This window comes from Notothenia rossii (genome assembly GCF_949606895.1).
Source record: "Notothenia rossii genome assembly, chromosome: 9".
Classification (NCBI taxonomy): Eukaryota; Metazoa; Chordata; class Actinopteri; order Perciformes; family Nototheniidae; genus Notothenia; species Notothenia rossii.
This window is the reverse complement of record NC_136907.1, coordinates 22,048,543-22,067,773: the sequence shown is the minus strand read 5'-3', so window position 1 is coordinate 22,067,773 and position 19,231 is coordinate 22,048,543. Positions and strand designations below refer to the sequence as shown.

The following is a 19,231-nucleotide window of genomic DNA, read 5'->3' as shown; positions in this document are numbered from 1 at the left end:
AATTACAGAAAACATGTGCAATATATCCATTATTACAGCTCCGTGGGACGGCAGTAAGACGATATGGGTCCGTTCTTATTGTGCATCCATGGGTAAAGATAAACGCAACTCACATTGGTTTCTCAAACAGCATCTCTGTAAACTACGTGTATTCACTGAATTTCACTCTCTGCCTTTAACGGCTCGTTGTAGCTCCAATAGCTCCAGCCCCCACCCTCCCTGTGAGCACAGTGTCCTCTGATTGGTCGGGACACGTAACATGAACGTGCCGGGCGGCGTGGTCCCGTGGGTTAGATGCGCGTTCATAATGCAGAGGGAAATAACTCTCAGAATAACGTTATTAGCACATTATTACAACTTGAGGAACGAATTTTTTTAATAAGGGCTATACAAGTGTTCATACTGGGTAGTTTATTTAGTTTAAAAAAAATTATCCAACGATTTACAGACCACTCTTTCCCCATGTAAGTCAATGGGAAAAAGTGTTTCCTGGCCTGGCAACCAAACGGAAGTGTAGTACCGCCGTTTGGCCACCACAAATATTTTCATCTGAGTCCGGCGCACTTCCTGGGGCTTGGATTGGACCGCGAACCAGTGAGTTGATTCATTCAGGAAATGAAGCAGTTGCTGGTTCGGACGTCACATGTCACGTGATTTGAAGCAGTTGCTGCTTCGGACGTCATATGTCACGTGATTTAAAGCAACCTTCAGTGTTAAACTGCCATCAGAGCTCTGAATATAGCTCTTGTCACACTCTCTTTTTCTCTCTCACACACACACCCACCCACCCACCCCCCCCCCCCCCCCCACACACACACACACACACACACACACACACACACACACACACACACACACACACACACACACACACACACACACACACACACACACACACACACACACACACACACACACACACACACACAATGGCTGCTCGATTATGGCAATAATCACGATTATGTTGGTCAATAATTAATATCATGATTATTAAATACGATTATTCATTGACTTTGAAAACATCAATTTATTGAACTTTAAAACAAATAATAATTTGAACTGTATCTTTTTAACTGTTGATTACCCTGAACGTATCATTCAACTGAAAAACCAATACAAAAATTCATTAAATAAATGATACATTTAAATAAATAATATCAAAATAATAAATACCTATAAACAAGATCAACAAATATTTTGGAGCGCACTTCCACAAGCTACTTAACATATATAAATATGATAAATAAATTAGACTAAAATTAATTAGATCAAATATGTTGCAGTGCACTGTCACAACCTAGCAAAGCAAAATAATCGTTTTTTTCGATTATGTTGTTTTCGTAATTGTGGCTGGCCAAAATCGTAATTGCGATTAAAATACGATTAATTGCAAAGCCCTAACACACACTCAAGCACACACAGACACAAACACATACACACTTTTTGTCTAACACGCTAACACAGTTCTCTACTGTTAGCTGTTATGTTCAGTCATTGTTCTTAGGTTGAACATGAATACATTTACTTTGTAAGTAATCATGGGACGTATTTCTTCTTTCATAGCAATTTTCCTTCATACTTTATTGCCGAGAAATAGGTCTTAAATTCTATTCAAAGTGGTCTTAAAAAGGTCTTAAATTTGAGTTGGCGAAACCTGAAAGAACCCTGGAAGGAGAGTTGTGAGTGCTTAAGATGTAGTAACATTTGATTACAACGTCAGGTAGTTCCCGTGATCAAGAATTTTAAAATGATCGATTTAAGATAATATAAGCTATCAGCTGCAGAACAGGCACACAGGATACCTGAGATGATAACAACCGGAAGTGACAACACGCTATATATATATATTATAGTGAGGGTCTGTGTAGAAACTGCCACTGTCTGTCTGACTGAGTTTGTTTCTAAAGCTTTAACAGCTCAATTGTTCTTTCTAATACATCACAACTTTTCACACCGCATGTGAGATACCCTTCTAAAGTGCGTACAAAGGAAACAACAGTTGTAAAAGTAAAATAAATAAACACATGCATATAAGTCAAATGTTTGTTTGTATGAAATGGTCATATCTGTTGGGGAAACTTCTGAAGCAATTGGAAACAGGAGAGACACGAGGAGAGCTGGAGCTTTGATGGCAAACCCTGACGTTTTATTTGGAGCTTCGGCCAGGGAATTCACAAGACATGTCATGAGCCACGAGTTGACACAGGTTGAGATGCCAAACCAATTCTGAAGAACTCTAACCCAGACCCATGTATTTAGCTAGTTCTCAGAGAATAATCAACATTGTGCATAACAAGATAGAATGATAACACCTCTATCAGCGGACGCCAACAGGCAGGAACAGGGAATCAAAACACTGAGAGCACAGCAGCCAAGGCTACAGGTGCCTGTGCTCAGTGAGGTCAGTATAAACCAGGGGTCGGCAACCTTTTTGATATGAAGTGCCATTTTAAAAAATAATTGTTATCAGCGTGCCAACGATCGAGAATTATCGACGGGGGGGGTTGAGGAGCTTGACGCTCGCAACTCACATGATGCCGAATTTAACAAACACATTTAAATCATTGGTTTAAACGGCATAATAATAAGGACGATCGTCCGTTCTGTGATTCTCCAGAACATGCTATTAGGGTCATGCCTGCAGAGTGAGGTGAGATCGCTTTCCCTTTAAGAGAGAGAGAGAGAGGGGTGTGGCTTGTGCATGTGTGTTTGTGGATGGTAGAGCGACAGTGAGAGAACCTATGGAGAGAACGTGTGTATGTTTCTGGAAGTGAAACGAGGAAGCAGAAAAACAGAGGTCTGTGATGTATTTTGTGAAACAGAAGAACAGCTAAATAAATGCAACGGCTTCCCAAGAAGAGCTCGCCTCTCTCTAAAGTGGGTTATTGAACCTGAAGCTTGTTGCTTCTGCCCTCCTCGACTACGGTCTGGGAGCCGACAGGAAAGTTCAACACACAGATGGCCAGTCCGCCCCTTTGTAGCATATTATGTCGATGAGAGATGAGCAGATCGCCACTGGGCTTTCAACTAAATACACAGCCGCGCAAAAACTGCGGCATTTGTACAGCTCCTTATGGGTACTGCAATTAGTGAAGTGCTTTCCTCCGTGGTTTAACGATCACCACTGAACTACGGAGGAAAGCGGCAGAATGTCACCTGGAGTTAAAGAGAGCGGGGCTGCGTTGCTTGCATGGCTTCCTTCTGCAGGTAACGGGGAGACGCGCTCTGGCTGCGGTCTCGTTCAGGATCCGAAAATACAATTTAAATATTTTTGCACACTTATTCCACTTATTCCTAGTGTGCCACTGTTTACGGTGCCGCGTGCCAATGCTGGCACGCGTGCCAGGGGTTGCCGACCCCTATATGTATAAACCATAGACTGTATATATAAACTGTATAAACTTCGTCAAAGTTATGGGCCTTGGAAAATATTTCCCCAACATTATGCATACACATGTATATTCTAATTTCATACAAACACATATTTGACTACATTTATCTTTAGTTTCACAAATGATTCATGATTGCCATGCTTTCATTTAAAACTAACACTGGTTACTTCTTCATTTGAAGTTGAGAAATGATCTCATGAGTGAAGGAGGAAGTATGTTAGTATATTGTATAAATATCTTTTCAAGCAGCATGTGCACACGGTGTAACAGCCAGAGACTATATCTCTGGTATTTTTCGCAGAGTTTGTTATATTTGATCTAGTAAGGCTTAAACAGCTTACAGAGTGCAACCTGTGCCTTGGCTAAAGGGTCTGTCCCTTTTTTAGGACTGTTGTGGGTCAGTTATTGAGACAGAAGGATTTATTTAACAATGTGCTGTTAAGCATTGATTTTCACAGGTAACCAGATGTTCGAAAAAATAACTTTAAAAAGCTGAAAACAGTGAAGAACATGTCAACAACAAGGATCTCCTGCTGTGTTTGTTTCAGTTTTGCTGCAACATAACAAATTAACAACAAACATATGCATGCTATTAGAGCATTCATGTGCATACGGCACACACTTTTTAAATGTTATTTTGGCAGTACCACCTTTTAATCATACGTTCTCGATTTCTAAAATATTTGCACTTTTATACTATTATCCCAGTATCCTAGGCAAGATCTCAATTTCACAATCAAAATATATGAACAATTCCTGCTTCAACAGCAGTGCTACAAAAAATGTGGTTCAAATATCTAAGAAATAAATTAATAAGATAGTTTGAGTCGCAAAGTAGATTTAAGTGCTTTTATTTACAAAAAATACGAAAAAAGTATATAAGTATGAGGTTATCATTGTACTTGGGAAAAACACTTGGATGTTAAATAAGAATGAAATAAACGGACTAACTAATTGATGACTTTTCAGGGTTGAGTGAAGCAGGCAGGACCCAAAACTAGGGAAGAAGTGACTTGAAAGGAGACTCGAGAGGGAACTCGAGAAGGGACTCGAGAGAGGGCTCGAGAGGGAACTCAAGAGGGGACTCGAGAGGGGACTCGAGAGGGGACTTGGAAAGGGACTCGAGAGGAGACTTGGAAAGGGACTTGAGAGGGAACTCGAGAAGAGACTTGAGAGGGGACTCGAGAGGTGACTTGAGAGGGGACTCGAGAAGGGACTTGAGAGAGGACTTGAGAGGGGACTCGAGAGGGAACTCGAGAGGTGAGTTGAGAGTGGACTCGAGAAGGAACTTGAGAGTCATCTCGAAAGGGAACTTGAGAGGTGACTTGAGAGGGGACTTGTATCGGTTGGTACGCCGACAGGACACGGGGAGCTGGAGTCAGCCGGAACGGCGACAGGACACGGGGAGCTGGCGTCGGCCAGAGAGCCAAAATGAGACGAGGTGCTGGAGTCGGCCGGTACGTCGACAGGACACAGGGAGCTGGCGTCGGCCGGAGAGCCAAAAGGTGACGAGGAGCTGGAGTGGGCCGGAACGTCGACAGGACACGAGGGGCTGGAGTGGGCCGAACTACTGACATGACACGGGGGGCTGGCGACGGCCGGGGAGCCAGTACTGGAGCCGAAACTGGAGCCGGAACCATGGCTGCTGGGGCCGGAACCATGGCTGCTGGTGCCAGAACTGGTGCTGGAACCATGGCTGCTGGGGAGATAACGGATCCTGGACATGAGCAGGAAATGAGGAAGAAGCAGGGGCTGACTCCAGACAGAACACACCGAGACGTATGGTGTCAGGTTGGGAATTGGGAGGCAGGGGGCTAGCATGCCAGTATACAGGTTTGACCTCAAAGCTACCAAAAAAGTCCTCCACCCACTCGGGTAGAAACTCCCTTAACCAGGGCCTTGAGGTTACTTCTTGGCGTGCCGTAGAGATAATTGACTGCCTCTCTTCACTACTGGAGGCATATCGAAAGTCATTCTTAAGGCAAGTTAAATTGTACTTCACCTCGTACAGGCTGTCTGCTGGGTCCATTCTTGGTGAGATCCTTCTGTCAGGGTTGAGTGAAGCAGGCAGGACCCAAATGCAGATTTCACAGAAAATGTCTTTATTCCAAGGTTAAATAGTCACAAACAGAACACTACCCCATGAACACAGTCAAAGACAACACCATCATACCTGACATACTAGTGGAAAAACTGTCAAGCCTAGGTTTCCCCTCCATCTTATGCGCCTGGATTAATAATTTCCTTACAGACTGTCCTCAGACAGTGAAAATAGGCCCTTATTGCTCCTCCACCCGCACCCTCAGCACTGGCTCCCCGCAGGGCTGCGTGCTGAGCCCTCAACTCTACACTCTCTCCACACGCGACTGCTCTCCTATTCACCCCTCCAACTCCATTATCAAATTTGCAGATGACACCACTGTGGTCGGCCAAATATATAAGGGAGACGATGAGTCGGCATACAGAGATGAGATTCTGAAGCTGTCTGCGTGGTGTTCAGCTAACAACCTACATCTGAACACAAGCAAAACAAAATAAATCATCATAGACTTCAGAAAGCACCGTCCAGAACACGCCCCCCTTCACCTCAATGGAGAGAGTAGAGAGGGTCTCCACCTTTAAGTTCCTGGGGGTTCACATTTCAGAGAGCCTCAGCTGGACAGCACACATCACTGCAGCAGTTAAGAAGGCCCAGCAGCGACTACACTTCCTGAGGGTGCTTCGGAGAAACCGACTGAACAAGAAGCTGCTGGTTTCCTTCTACCAAGCGACCATCGAGAGCATGCTGTCATACTCCATCTCGGGTGGGATGCAGGATGCTTAGCTGCAGACAAGAAAGCCCTGCAGAGAGTGATCAGGATGGCAGAGAAAACCATCGGCTGCCCCCTGGCCTCTCTGGAACACATCTCCACCTCCCGCTGCCGCAACAGAGTTGGGCATAAAGGACAGCTCTCACCCAGGTCACAGACTGTTCTCTCTCCTGCCTTCTGGGAGAAGATACAGGAGCTTCAAGTCACGGACAAACAGACTCAAAAACAGTTTCTACCCCTGGGCCGTCAGGCTGCTTAACCACCACACATAATGCAATAACCGTAACCATTCTCACACATACACACACTTTTAATGCACTTGATATACTATTTTTATATCAATATGTTTAACTATTCATTCCCCCGTATGATTGTTTATGTTGTCTGTCCTATTGCCGTGTTTTTTAGTGTTATGTATGTGTTTGTATTTTTTGCACACCGGGACAGAGTTGCACTCTGAATCTCGTTATACTCTGTGTATAATGACAATAAAAGGCTTTAACTTTAACAAACAAGGATCTCACAAAGACTAACAGGAAAAAACGAACCTAAATGCACACAGGACTAATCAAAGAAATAAGAGACAGGTGAGGAGGGAGGAGAAAACACAGGGGCACCAGGTGAACACAATCAGGAAATCAGGTAGGAGGGAACACACAGACAGGAAACCAAAGACAGATCTAGGTTGCGTTCAGATAGTTTAAAAATCAGCTCCTAAGTTCTAACCCTATCTCCTATTCCTTGACCTCTGAGTGAAACGTCACGGGTTTAAGGGATAGTGGATAGGAGAATTCAAAAGGATTTAGGAGAAGAGACTGCTGTACTTTAGAGGATCAGAATGCACTTTCACTATCCGATGTGTTTATGATGCGCCAGCGGACGTCATTTTGTGCGTCTGCTGCTGTGGGGAAACTATGGAAACTACAGTTTTCTATACAGCGGACTACAACATGGATGTATAATAAGAACGACGGACTCATCTAGAGACTGCACCGTGCTCTGATGGTGTTGCTTTATGCTTTATGAACAACAGAGAAACATATTCTTCATGACCAAAGTTGAATTGAAATAAAAAAGTAAAACTTATGCTCATCACCCTCTCCCTCCAGTCCACATTAATACAAATGATCCCAATACGTATGATTGTATGATCTTAAAATCAATACAAATGTATTTATTATAAACGTTAGTCTTTAACACCATCACTGTGTATATCACCATTCAAACATCTTTTAAAAGTTGAACAAACCCCACACAGCTCAGTGAAATGTTGACTTTATTTGATCATTTCAGTAAAAACTAAGGTTCATATTTCTCTTTTTGATTATAATACTGATGAACGTTCAAAACAAAGCACTTTGGCATCTTACCACATACGTTTTAAAATGCTTAATAAGCACCGTAACTTTCATGATTTAATTTCTCCGTCATAATCGTTTGTGTCCGTGAATGGCCGACTGTTGTATGACGTCAAATGCTGCGGCTGCAAGGAGTTGTGGGGCAGCATTTTCTCCTCTCCTTTCGGTTAGGGAGGTCCAGTGGTTCCCAAGCTAAAGGAGGTTATAAAGGAAGTTTGAAACCTCCTTTCCTATCATTCTAGAGAATTCAAATGGAACTTATCATGGCTGCCACTGAGGGACTTCTGGGTCATTTCACTCGGTTAGGAAGGTTCCTAAGCTAAATGGACTATTCGACTGCAGCCTCAGACAAGACAAAACACAACACAGACAGATTGTGACATGACTATCAGGGCTTATTTTTTTACAAATGTAAATCAGAAATCTTAACTTTAAAGTAATTATGATGTGTGCACTCACTACAATGACTACAAATGATTAATGTGTGTTTGAATGACTGTTTGTAAGTGTTGTACACTAGTGTGTTTTTACCATTTGCTTTCCACAAATAGTGACAACGTGTTGGTCACGGACAGAATTGCAACCACTGATGAAAGTCACAATGCATTCATTTTTTTAATAGCTGACCACCTGACACCCACATAAACATCAGCATTTTTGCCCTTCTGTTGTGAGTTGTGTGTTTAAAGCAGTTCAAACTCATCAATGACTCAGGCCAGTCACATATGAACCTGACTCATGTGTTTCTTGTGCCAATTGTTTAATTTCCCACTTATTATTAGAAAGAATGAGAAAAGCAGAGACAAAATGAAAATATTTGGCTTGTTTACAGCATTGCATCACAGTGAAGTATACTGTGTGAAAGCATATGACCAACACAGAGTGGGCTGGTCCCTTCACTAACCTAATATGTCTTGAGGCATGTTAGAGCTGAGACCTCTGTTAGATTCTACGAGCCTGAGAGTCACACAAGGAGCAACACTGTGCTCTTACAACTGCAAACATGGAATGAACTGAGAAAAATAACATAAACAGGACATCGTCAACAAAAAGGTGGGTGCATCTTTTTTCTTCTTTTGTTGTTTAGAGAAAATATTTCAATGCACTATAGTGTATTGGATAACTCTGCATCAACCCTAACTGGAGCAGAATGCATTAGGGCTTCTCACACCACTTGTGAAATTATCCACTTAAATTCTTATATTTCTGCATGTATTATGTTGTTATTTTATGATCTGAACTATGCATGTACAGTATTTTATTGGATTAGTACATTGTTAACTATTTCCCCGAACATATGACAACGTCTAAACTCATAATCACACCATCTACTGCTCTATAGTGTTGTAACAACTCCTTCTCTATTTTCTGACATTTTGACATAGTTACAAAACGTACTCTTACACAGTATTGTAATTGTGTTCCCATCATTTTTTGTGTAACAATTACTATTTCTAAAGTGTTTCTACAAACCACATTAACTGATTTCCCCCAAACTACATTAATGTAATTTGTATTCACTTGAAACAGAAACACGTCTATTTTCCCTTTCCTAAAGAGAGTAGTGCTCATTCCTGTTACTGATCTTTATTGAATTGTCTAATAAGACTGGTTTAGAAACTATTGTACACACACTGCAACATTATCATATTTGGCGAGAATGAGGGTAAATTATTTTCTAAAACTAAGTCACACATTCTCCAATTCCAGGATAAGAAAAAGCTGCTCACTATGGAGCCACAGGACAGTCGAATACCTCGATGGAGCCTGGGCTCCGGCTCTGGTCTTCATTATGGCTCTTTTGTGAACAGTCTTTCATCCCTCACACCAAAGGCAGAGGAAACGGAGGAACCAGCCATATCACAGAGGCGCTCCTATATAGCTGTGGCTGTACTTTGCTACATCAACTTGCTCAACTACACAGAGCGGTACACAATAGCAGGTAAGTTGACCTGTTGTTGCCTTTTAACAAACACCATTAACTGTTTCTATGTTGGTTGGCCTAAATATAATGTTTGTTGTGTCCTATAGGTGTCCTTCCCGACATTCAGAAATTTTTTGGTATAAATGATGGTACAGCTGCACTCATACAAACAGGTATGAGGGTGCAGAAAACACTCTTACACATGCACCCATGTTTGGAATGTCCCTATTTGGCCCTGCATTACTTAACATTAAGTTATGAAACATGTGCTGTAAATGCATTTCAGAGAACTGTTGGTTATTGCGTGACATAAATATAACATTACATACACACGTTTTGGTTTCTAAAGAAGAAAAGTCAATTGGTTAAGGAGTCAAGTTAATACAATATAAGAGGAATTCATTCTTATTAATGTACTTACAGTTTTCATCTGCAGTTTCTTGCTTCTGGCCCCTTTCTTTGGCTACCTTGGAGACCGTTACAACAGGAAATACATCATGATTGGTGGTTTGATTGTCTGGCTTGTGACAGCAGCCGGCAGCTCTTTTGTCACTGAGTCGGTGAGTGATAAAATGAGGTGTCGCCACATACACTTCACAAGAAATACAAAGCAACAAGATCACAAGATGTAACTTGCAGCTAGTAGTTTAAATGTCTTCCTCTTTCATTTAACCTCATCATGCACTTACTCCTTAGATAGAATGCCCCTGTATATCAGTGAGTCAGGAAACAAAAATATTGTTGTATGTTAAGAAGAACTTTGTTGTATTTGAAACTAAATCTAGATGAACTGCTTCTTTATGATCTAATGCAGTTTCTTGACTCTGGTAATGAGCCATACTTTTTTTTTTGGTCTTTATTAGGATCCCCATTAGCACTAGCATGAGCATTGGCTATTCTTCCTGGGGTCCTCACACACTCAAAACATACATAAACATACATACAACAAAATTAAAACAAAAACAAACAAAATTAAACCAAAACAAAACAGCTCATCATTGCATGCAATTTACAGTGAAATGAAGTGAAAACTAAAATGGTCATCCAAATTCTAATTCTCCTGGACTAGCACAGTCTTCTATACAGTTAACAATTATATTCTCGAGAAATTGCAGCGCCAGTTTCCAGGTTTCTACTTAATAAACCAACCTGTTATTGTCAACACTGCAAACATTTCCTCCTGGGGCCTGTACTACGAAGCTGGTTCAACCTAACCTGGATATGTTTGAGTTAGCCGGTTGGCCTAATCCAAAACACACGCGCTCTCGCTAAACGGTACAACGACACGGGTTATCAAGTGGATCGCTCAAGCCAGCCGTGCCCTATCTAGTTAGGTGCGCGTTCACATGAAAGGGGTGGTATCATTTGGAGCATTCGACCAATCACAAACATGGAGAAGCATACTGACAGCGCAGCTTCATACTTCCTGAATGAAAAGTCAACTATAATATTAGACATATGAAGAAGTTCAACTTTAAACATCCATGACTCAAACACTTTATCCAGGATAAAAGCCACATAGCTGCACCTGCAAGGTGAATACAGCTGGTAAAAGAAAAAGTGTTTCAATGCGTACATTAACAGGTTTATGATATCACTGCCCAGAGACACGATCTGACTTTAATTACATTTGACTCGGTTGTTTCTTCAACTTAATGTGTTGCTTAAAATAATACTTCTGCATACAGTATGTGACACTGTAAGTGTTGCACGGCCAGATACGGCTCAGCTGACTCAGATAAGGAAATATATGATACATTATGATGTGATATGCCGCGGACTGTACTGTTACTTTGATCCGCTTATTTATGTTGTGGCAGATATTTAATTAAGCTTTTTTAACGCTAATGTTATAATAGTCAGATTGCGCTGAAGATGGGAGGTGATATTCAATTCAATTTCACGTTCACACAGTCTGTGATTTTTGCCGGCCGTCTTTCCTGCAACGGCAGTTTAAACTGTATTTCCTTTCTCCTGTAATGTGACTTGATCACTTTAAGCTAAGCGAAAATCCTGCTTCGTAGTATACCACCCTGGTCTGCTCCCACCACCTGTGGAGTACCTCAAGGCAACATTTACGGCCCATACTATACTGTACGCTCTCTTTGGGCTCGATCTTCTAAAATCACAATATCTCCTACCATTGCTTCTATGATTTTATAGTTAGGTCCCTCCTTGACTGCTTTCATTCAACGCCACTTCAAAACATCCAAACTATCCCATTAACTACAAAGAATAATTTATTCTTAAACTTTGAGGAATAAATATTATTGATTGTACGGTTTCCAGCTTCAAGCAAGGTGTATGTTAAACTGTTGGAACATATTTGTGCTGTTTGGTACTAATCTTCTAAAATTGCTTCTTTGTCATTTTGGGTCTTTAGCACTTCTGGCTTCTGATGCTGTTGCGTGGGATGGTGGGGATAGGAGAGGCCAGTTACTCCACCATTGCACCCACCATCATTGCTGATCTCTTTGTTGGGACTAAACGGAGCATGATCATCTGTATCTTCTACATCTTTATCCCTGTTGGAAGGTTTGAAAAAGACCCAACCTCAGTCCACAATTGTGTTTATATATTCTGCTTTTTGTCCATGTTTTAGCAAGCGATGTTAAAGTCCTGTATATGGCTGCACTTTGTATTGTTAATGTTTTTTTATGTGTCACTTGTGTCTACTTGAATTCCGGGATAATGATCAATGTCTATCTGCAATTTTCTGTAGTGGCCCCCGGAATGTTGGTTTTTAATTGTACTTAAGTAGCATTTCACATAATATGCCTAACCTATGTTCAAGTCAAATAATGAAGAACCGCTTTATATTCAAAGAATTCCACAATGTCATGCTTAATGAAAGAAAATGTTCTTGACCTTAACCTTTTAAGGAGTCACCGTTGTCGTCTTCCTGTGTACTGTCGTCACACTCATGTAAACTATGCATGTTAGCTTCTCGTAGGTCTTATCATGTCAAGCTGCTATGCAAGGTAAAAATACTGGTGTGTTGTTCAGAATCCATGTTTTGCAGAATCCATGCTACTACAAGCAAAGTGCTGTAGAGGACAACACTGTGGACAGAATTAGCTTTTACTTTTTGCTGATTTCCACTAATATTGCACTGTAGCCCCGTCTGCCCATAAGGTTCTACACCGGTAATTGATCAATTGTTTTGAGGGTAAATGCTTACGCATTTGGAAAGCTTAGCTTAGCTTTCCCAGCGTATTGTAGCTACGTGGTTTTTGGCGACTACCTCAATACCACAGTAACCCATGCAGATAGGTTAAACAGGTTGGAAGTTTGGACAAAATAATCTTGCTGATTATATACAAATAACAGTCTGTCTTAGCCTGCAGTAATACTTGCTTTTTAACCAAGCCTGGCTTAGACAACTAGTCATAAAGAAAAAAGTTCACACCATTGCCATTTAAAAAAAAAGGATTTAATTTTATAATAAGAAGATATATTGGACATACATTCCTAAAACAGCTGTTGACAAGCTTGTTTATGTCGTCATGATCACTAAAATGGTCTTCTGTGTGTTTTCAGTGGTCTTGGATACATAACAGGGGCAGGTGTTGCTTCTTTCACAGGAGACTGGCGCTGGGCTCTCAGGGTAAGAACATTTTAATTAATGTTGGCTGAGCACTGATAAATATAGAGTGAATCATATTACAACCTTTTGTGTTATCAGATCACTCCTATCTTGGGTGTAGTTGGACTTTTCTTGCTGGTCTTCTTATGCCCTAATCCACCCAGAGGTGCTGCAGAAACCCATGGCGAAGGAGTCTCAGAGCAGAGTTCGTACCTGGAGGACGTCAAGTATCTTTTGAAAAAGTAGGACATATATTTTTGAAGCCTCTATAGATTTTATTGGGAATATAAGCAAAGAAGATGAAATGCAACACTTAAATGTATTGATCGTGCTGTATTACAGTTTGATAATTTAAGTAAGTCCCTAAAGTTGACCAGAGATACAGGGGCGGCTCCCTAAATAATTGCCTGCTATACTATTGGGCAAACTGATACCCTAAAACATCTCATATCCAGGCTACTGCTTTGACATATTATGTTCAACTCAGCCTGATGATAGGGCTAGAAGTAAATTTATTTATCAGTTAACTCATAAGAGCAGAGCACTGTTTTGATTTATTGTTGCATTAACAAAGGCTCATAGTAACCGCTTGAACAGCAATTGTGGTGTGACCTAATGTCAAAACAAACAGCACAGGTTCAGAAAGGCAACTCAAGGCAAGTTTATTTATATAGCACCTTTCAACACAAGACAATTCAAAGTGCTTTACAAAAATGAAAGAGATTAAGAAAATGGCATTTAAAAGCAGTCATTAAAAAGCAAAGATAATAAAATAAACATTAAAAGAAAAAATACAAGGATAAAAGTTTAAGATGTGAATAGTTCAATTAAAAGCAACGGCAAAAAGAAAAGTCTTCAGCCTGGATTTAAAACTAGTGAGAGTTGCAGTGGACCGTCAGATTTCTGGTAGTTTGTTCCAGATATTTGGAGCATAATAACTGAACGCTGCTTCTCCATGTTTAGTTCTGACTCTGGGGACAGAAAGCAGACCAGTCCCTGAACACCTGAGAGTTCTGGATGGTTCATAATTTAGCAGTAGGTCAGACATGTATATCGGGCCTAAACCATTCAAAGCTTTGTAAACCAGCAGCAGTATTTTTGAAATCTATCACTGTCATTCTATCTGTACATTAGCCTTTTAATCCTAGATATATTCTTAAAACTACAGTGATACCATTTATAGATTTGCCTGTCCCACTGTTTTGGCAAAACTTGACCCACTCTACCATGCTGCACAGCGTTATATATCAAATGCACCCTATAGGACTCATCATTGCAAACTGTATAGCCCAACTGGATGGTCCTCATTTACTATGCGTAGGATGCAGCATTCATTTTTATTAATGTATAAAGCCATTTTAGGTAAGCTTCCACTCTACAAATGCGCCAGATTTGCCCCAGTTTGTGACTCTTACAACCTCAGATCCAGTGCCTGGATACGGTTCCAGGTACCTGCTGTGCGGACTGAGGCTGGAAAAATGAGTCTTTTTTATTATGGTCCTTGGTCTTGGAATGACCTTCAATAAAGCCTAAAACTGAGGGCACTTGTCCCTATAGCATGTTTTAAATTGAAGTTGTCTGAAGTCCTTACAACCTGCTGCTCTTGCAGTAATAAGTAGTGTATCTTTCTTACTGTCCTAATGTGCACAATGCAGTGACTGATTTTTCGTCTTCTGTTTTCTTAGTTATGTTCTCTGTATGTTATATGTTTGTGTTATGTGTTATGTGTAACGTTACTGCCTTCTTGGCCAGGTCAGCATTGAAAATGAGATTTTATCTCAATGCTTTTATCTGGTTAAATAAAAAATAAGAAAAAAGGTGATTTAGTAACTGTTTTAATGTGACTGTTTAAACTCAGGTCAGAGTCCATGACTACACCTAGATGTATGGCTTTATCTGTTGTTTTGAAAATTGCAGGCTGAAGCTCAGCGCTAACTTTTCTGCCTTGGCTCCAAAAACCATTACCTCAGTTTTATCTTTGTCTAATTGGAGAACGTTCTGACACATCCAGTCATTGATTGGTTCAATGCACTTACTCAGTGTTTTGATTTGAGAATAGTCTCCTGGTGAAATTGTTATGTACATTTGTGTGTCATCCGCATAGCTACTGTATGGTAACTTATTTTGTTGTTTTTCATTATCTGAGCCAGTGATAGCATGTAGATGTTAAAGAGAAGGGGCCCCAAGATGGAGCCTTGAGGTACCCCACGTGTCATATTTGTCAACTCAGATATGTATTTACCTATAGAAACAACGTTGTTTCTGTCCTTTAAGTAGGATTCAAACCAATTAGACACAACAAGTTGTCGGACAAAATAATGATGTCTTCATTGGTGTTTAAAACAAGTATGATAGAAAATTATAATAAAATATTAGCATTCCCTATTCTGAGCCTTACCCACCTACTGTATGCAGAGATGCAAGTTTTGATTGTATTCTCCTTGTATTTCTTCTCTGACACTAGCAAAACGTACTTGTGGTCAACATTGGGAGTGACTGCTACGGCCTTCCTTTCCGGAGCCCTGGCTTTCTGGATGCCTACTTTTCTGTCTAGAGCTCAGGTCAGTCAAGGACTCCGACCGGCGTGTGTTGAAGAGCCCTGCGACTCCACAGACAGGTGCAGCATCACTCTTCATTTACCCCCTTCCCTTCCAAATGAATACAGAGTTGTAACAACGCCTTGCGCCTCTGCTCTCTGTACAGTTATATCTTCGGTGCTGTGACTGTGTTGACGGGCATTCTCGGAGGGATTCTTGGCAGTGGTTTATCTAGATGGTTAAGGGAAAAGTTCCCAAAGTCAGACCCACTCATCTGTTCATCAGGGTTGCTGGGAGCAGCCCCCTGCCTCTTCATCACCATCTTTGTGGCATCAACGAGCATTCCCGCCACCTACGTAAGAGAATGCCTGTATGTGCTGGTGTCCACTAGCCAAAGTATAGTTTAGATTAGGAGAAATGAAAAATGTTGTTATGGAGTGGGACCTTTAGAAAATGTGTCATATCTGCTGCCCCTGCCACCAGCTCTGGGTAAGTAGAATAAATAGATAAATGGATGGATTAGTAGGGCCGGTAATAGTGTCAATATGAAGCCTAGATCTAAACAGCTTCACCACAAAGTTAGTTGTTTTTTTTGTTCCTCAGAAAAGAAAAACATTCTTAGCTACAAGTGATGCAGACAACATGCTCCTTAAGAAATAGGATAGCATTTAAATGTAGTTACAATCTGATAGGAATTACATCTTTTAGAAAATATAATATAAGCTTGTGAAGAATATCTGTTAAAACATGAGCTATTTTAAGGGGAAAATCTAAATTCAAGCTTCTTATTGTGGAAATTATTATAATAATAATAATAATAATATTAGATTGCAATTGTATAGCGCCTTTCATGGGACCCAAGGCCGCTTTACATGGTGTGAACAAAGAAACAAAGAAACAAAGAAACAAAAGGGGGAAATAATAAAGTAAACATTAAATAAATAGCAGTCGGAGTGGAAACAGGGGATTGTGATGGGTGATGATGAATTACATAAATATTATTGTATTAGTTGCTTACTCTCTGATTTAATGTCTCATTTCAGGTTTTCATTTTCTTTGGTGAAATATTGATATCACTGAACTGGGCCGTCATGGCAGATATACTGCTGGTGAGTGAAAGAGATAACGTGTGATAAATAAAAACATGAAACAGTCTACTAAAACTTTAAGCAAACAGGTTGTCTTGTGTTTCACTTTTCACTTCAGTATGTTGTCATACCAACCAGAAGGTCTACAGCTGAGGCTCTCCAGATTTCTGTCGGTCATCTCCTGGGGGATGCTGGGAGTCCTTTCCTAGTAGGAGCGGTGAGAAATAGTTCAATTGGCCACAGAAAACGTCCTTTTTAACTTAATTGTACCTCTGTGAAATTGAGTAAACCACTTTTTCTGTTCATCATTGTCTTCCCCCTTGTTCTATAGATCTCTGATGCTTTAAGCAAATCTAAACCTGTGTCTCCTGAATGGAGCTTCCACAGTCTGAAGTACAGCCTCCTGGTCTGCCCAGTGGTTGGGATCCTGGGAGGACTGTTTTTCTTTCTGTCTTCTCTCTATATTATTGGAGACAGAAAGGCAGCTGCACAATTGGTTGAAGGTAATGAATAAGTATTACTGTCCTTTTACTCTCCATAAACGGTGACACAACACAATCATGGCTAAAACAAAAACAATCTCTACACACTCTTCTATTCTTTCCCGCTTTGGAGAATTGCTTAAAAACATTCATGTGCATTAGTTTTATATTAATTATTAAGAAAAAGTGTTCCTCAGGCACTTTAGATCAAATCCTCCGCAGTTATGCAACTTGTAAATGTAACTTACAGACTTGTTGTCGTCTGTGTTTGTATGTTTCCAGCAGGTCCAAGAGAACCGCAGGATCCTTCATCTGAGCCCCCAATAGAACTGAGCAACGGGGACAAAACTAACGATGAAGATAATTTCTCGCAAAGTATTTAAGCTTAAGTTAAAAACTAGAGGTGTAAACAACACAGACTGTTGGCGTTGAATTGAAGAGTTCTCTTTTTTGTCACGTTAGAGCCACAGAGATTACAGAAGAAATGTAAACATGTTAATTTACACCATAAGACACTCATGTCATTGTTGTTTTTCACTTTTCAATAAATGTTTCATATTTTCATGAGCAGTCTCCTTCTTCCACTATCCATCCATCCATCTATTGTGCTGGACACCTAGCTAGATGGTTAGCTAACTTGATTTCTAAATATTTAAAGCCTCGATTTAAAATACATTTTTTAAATTTGACTTTATAATTGATAAGAATTGTTTAAATCCCTTTACAATAAAAAAAATCATATAAGGGAAACTCCTTGTATGTTTTTATGATGAAGTTTCCAAAAGAAACAATAAATTACGTACGCTCCATCATCAGAAAAGTAAAGGAATATTTTCCCACTACATTAGACAGTATATAATTACAGTGTGAAATAAACCTTAAGCTTTCTGCAAATTATAACCCCAAGAGCATTGTTATGCTGATGCCAGACATTGAAAATGGATGTGTTCGGTTTTTTGTAACATCATTATCCATTTGTATTTATTTTCTTCATGATTCTACTGAATTTTGCTGACAACCATCTTCTCTTAAGTTTGGGCTCCAGTTCCAGCTCAAACGACTCCATACACCCTAGGTAGAATAAGCTGTATTTGTCCATGTATCCATACTGGGGATCATCAGATTAACGTGTCCATCTTCGAAAGTCCCAGGCAGCATGCAGCTGCTGTCTCCTAATGAGGACCAGAGGGGAATCAGGCGGGACAACAACATAAGCACATAATGGAGTTAATGATGGAGGATTTCCATTCTGTATACTTATTCTAAATTGAAAAACATTTCATAATTGCACTCTTGCTACACTCTAAGAGTGGCAAGACTGTGAGGAAAATGTAAGGAGTTTTTATTTATTTAAAACACATACTTTTTTTTGTCCCATCAGTTTATTTGAGTCCACCAGATGACACTGTTGCACTGCTGTAACACATGCTACCACGAAGATCCAAGTTTGTCTCCATTAGTGAGCCATTATGGATTTGCCAGATGTTCACTAAAAGCCTGCATGTTTGCAGCAGCCCAGGCAGCATGTGCATTATATGTACATGTACTGTAATGGTCTTTATATCCCTCTGTGCACTATCAAGTATAATGATCTTCCTCGTAATAACAATAGTTACTAATTTATTAAATAATTAGCATTCCTGTTGGAAAACAAAAATGCTTTTAAAACACAGCCTGGGAAATATGTTGTTTTGATTTTTTAGAACATTTATATATTAAACATATAAACATAATCTATAAAGACTATTATTAATTTACATTATCCAAAAGATAAAATGTCCATTTCGTATGTTGTGAATGTTTTAGCTTGGAATCTTAAGCCTCATACACATATACTGTACCTTCACCTACATGATAAAGCCTGCTCAAATGCAAAGTATTTAAAAGGAGAAAAGTAGGAAAATACGTAAATTCACTAGTTTTTAACCACTATCTAATCATAAACATACCCATAAACAACTTAATTTTACAAACTAAATACAGCACAAGTGGAAAACCTTAAAATCGATATGGTGGCATACATGTATTTATACATCCGCAAACAGCAAACTGAT

General features: G+C 40.1%; 1 protein-coding gene across 2 annotated transcripts; it reads left to right on the top strand.

Annotated features, from left to right (window-relative positions):
* Positions 1–8,477: 8,477 nt before the first annotated feature.
* Positions 8,478–17,741, top strand: spns3 (SPNS lysolipid transporter 3, sphingosine-1-phosphate (putative)). Of its 2 annotated transcripts, none has more exons than XM_079651227.1 (13): positions 8,478–8,613; positions 9,271–9,502; positions 9,592–9,657; positions 9,908–10,044; positions 11,868–12,019; positions 13,025–13,091; positions 13,170–13,312; positions 15,535–15,687; positions 15,774–15,963; positions 16,651–16,716; positions 16,814–16,912; positions 17,027–17,198; positions 17,463–17,741. In XM_079651227.1, the coding sequence occupies exons 2-13, from the start codon at positions 9,292–9,294 to the stop codon at positions 17,558–17,560; spliced, it is 1,554 nt and encodes a 517-aa protein (XP_079507353.1). In that variant the 5' UTR covers positions 8,478–8,613; positions 9,271–9,291; the 3' UTR covers positions 17,561–17,741. The 2 variants fall into 2 exon arrangements, with proteins under 2 accessions (XP_079507353.1, XP_079507352.1); XM_079651226.1 differs by having other exon boundaries at positions 17,460–17,741.
* Positions 17,742–19,231: the final 1,490 nt, after the last annotated feature.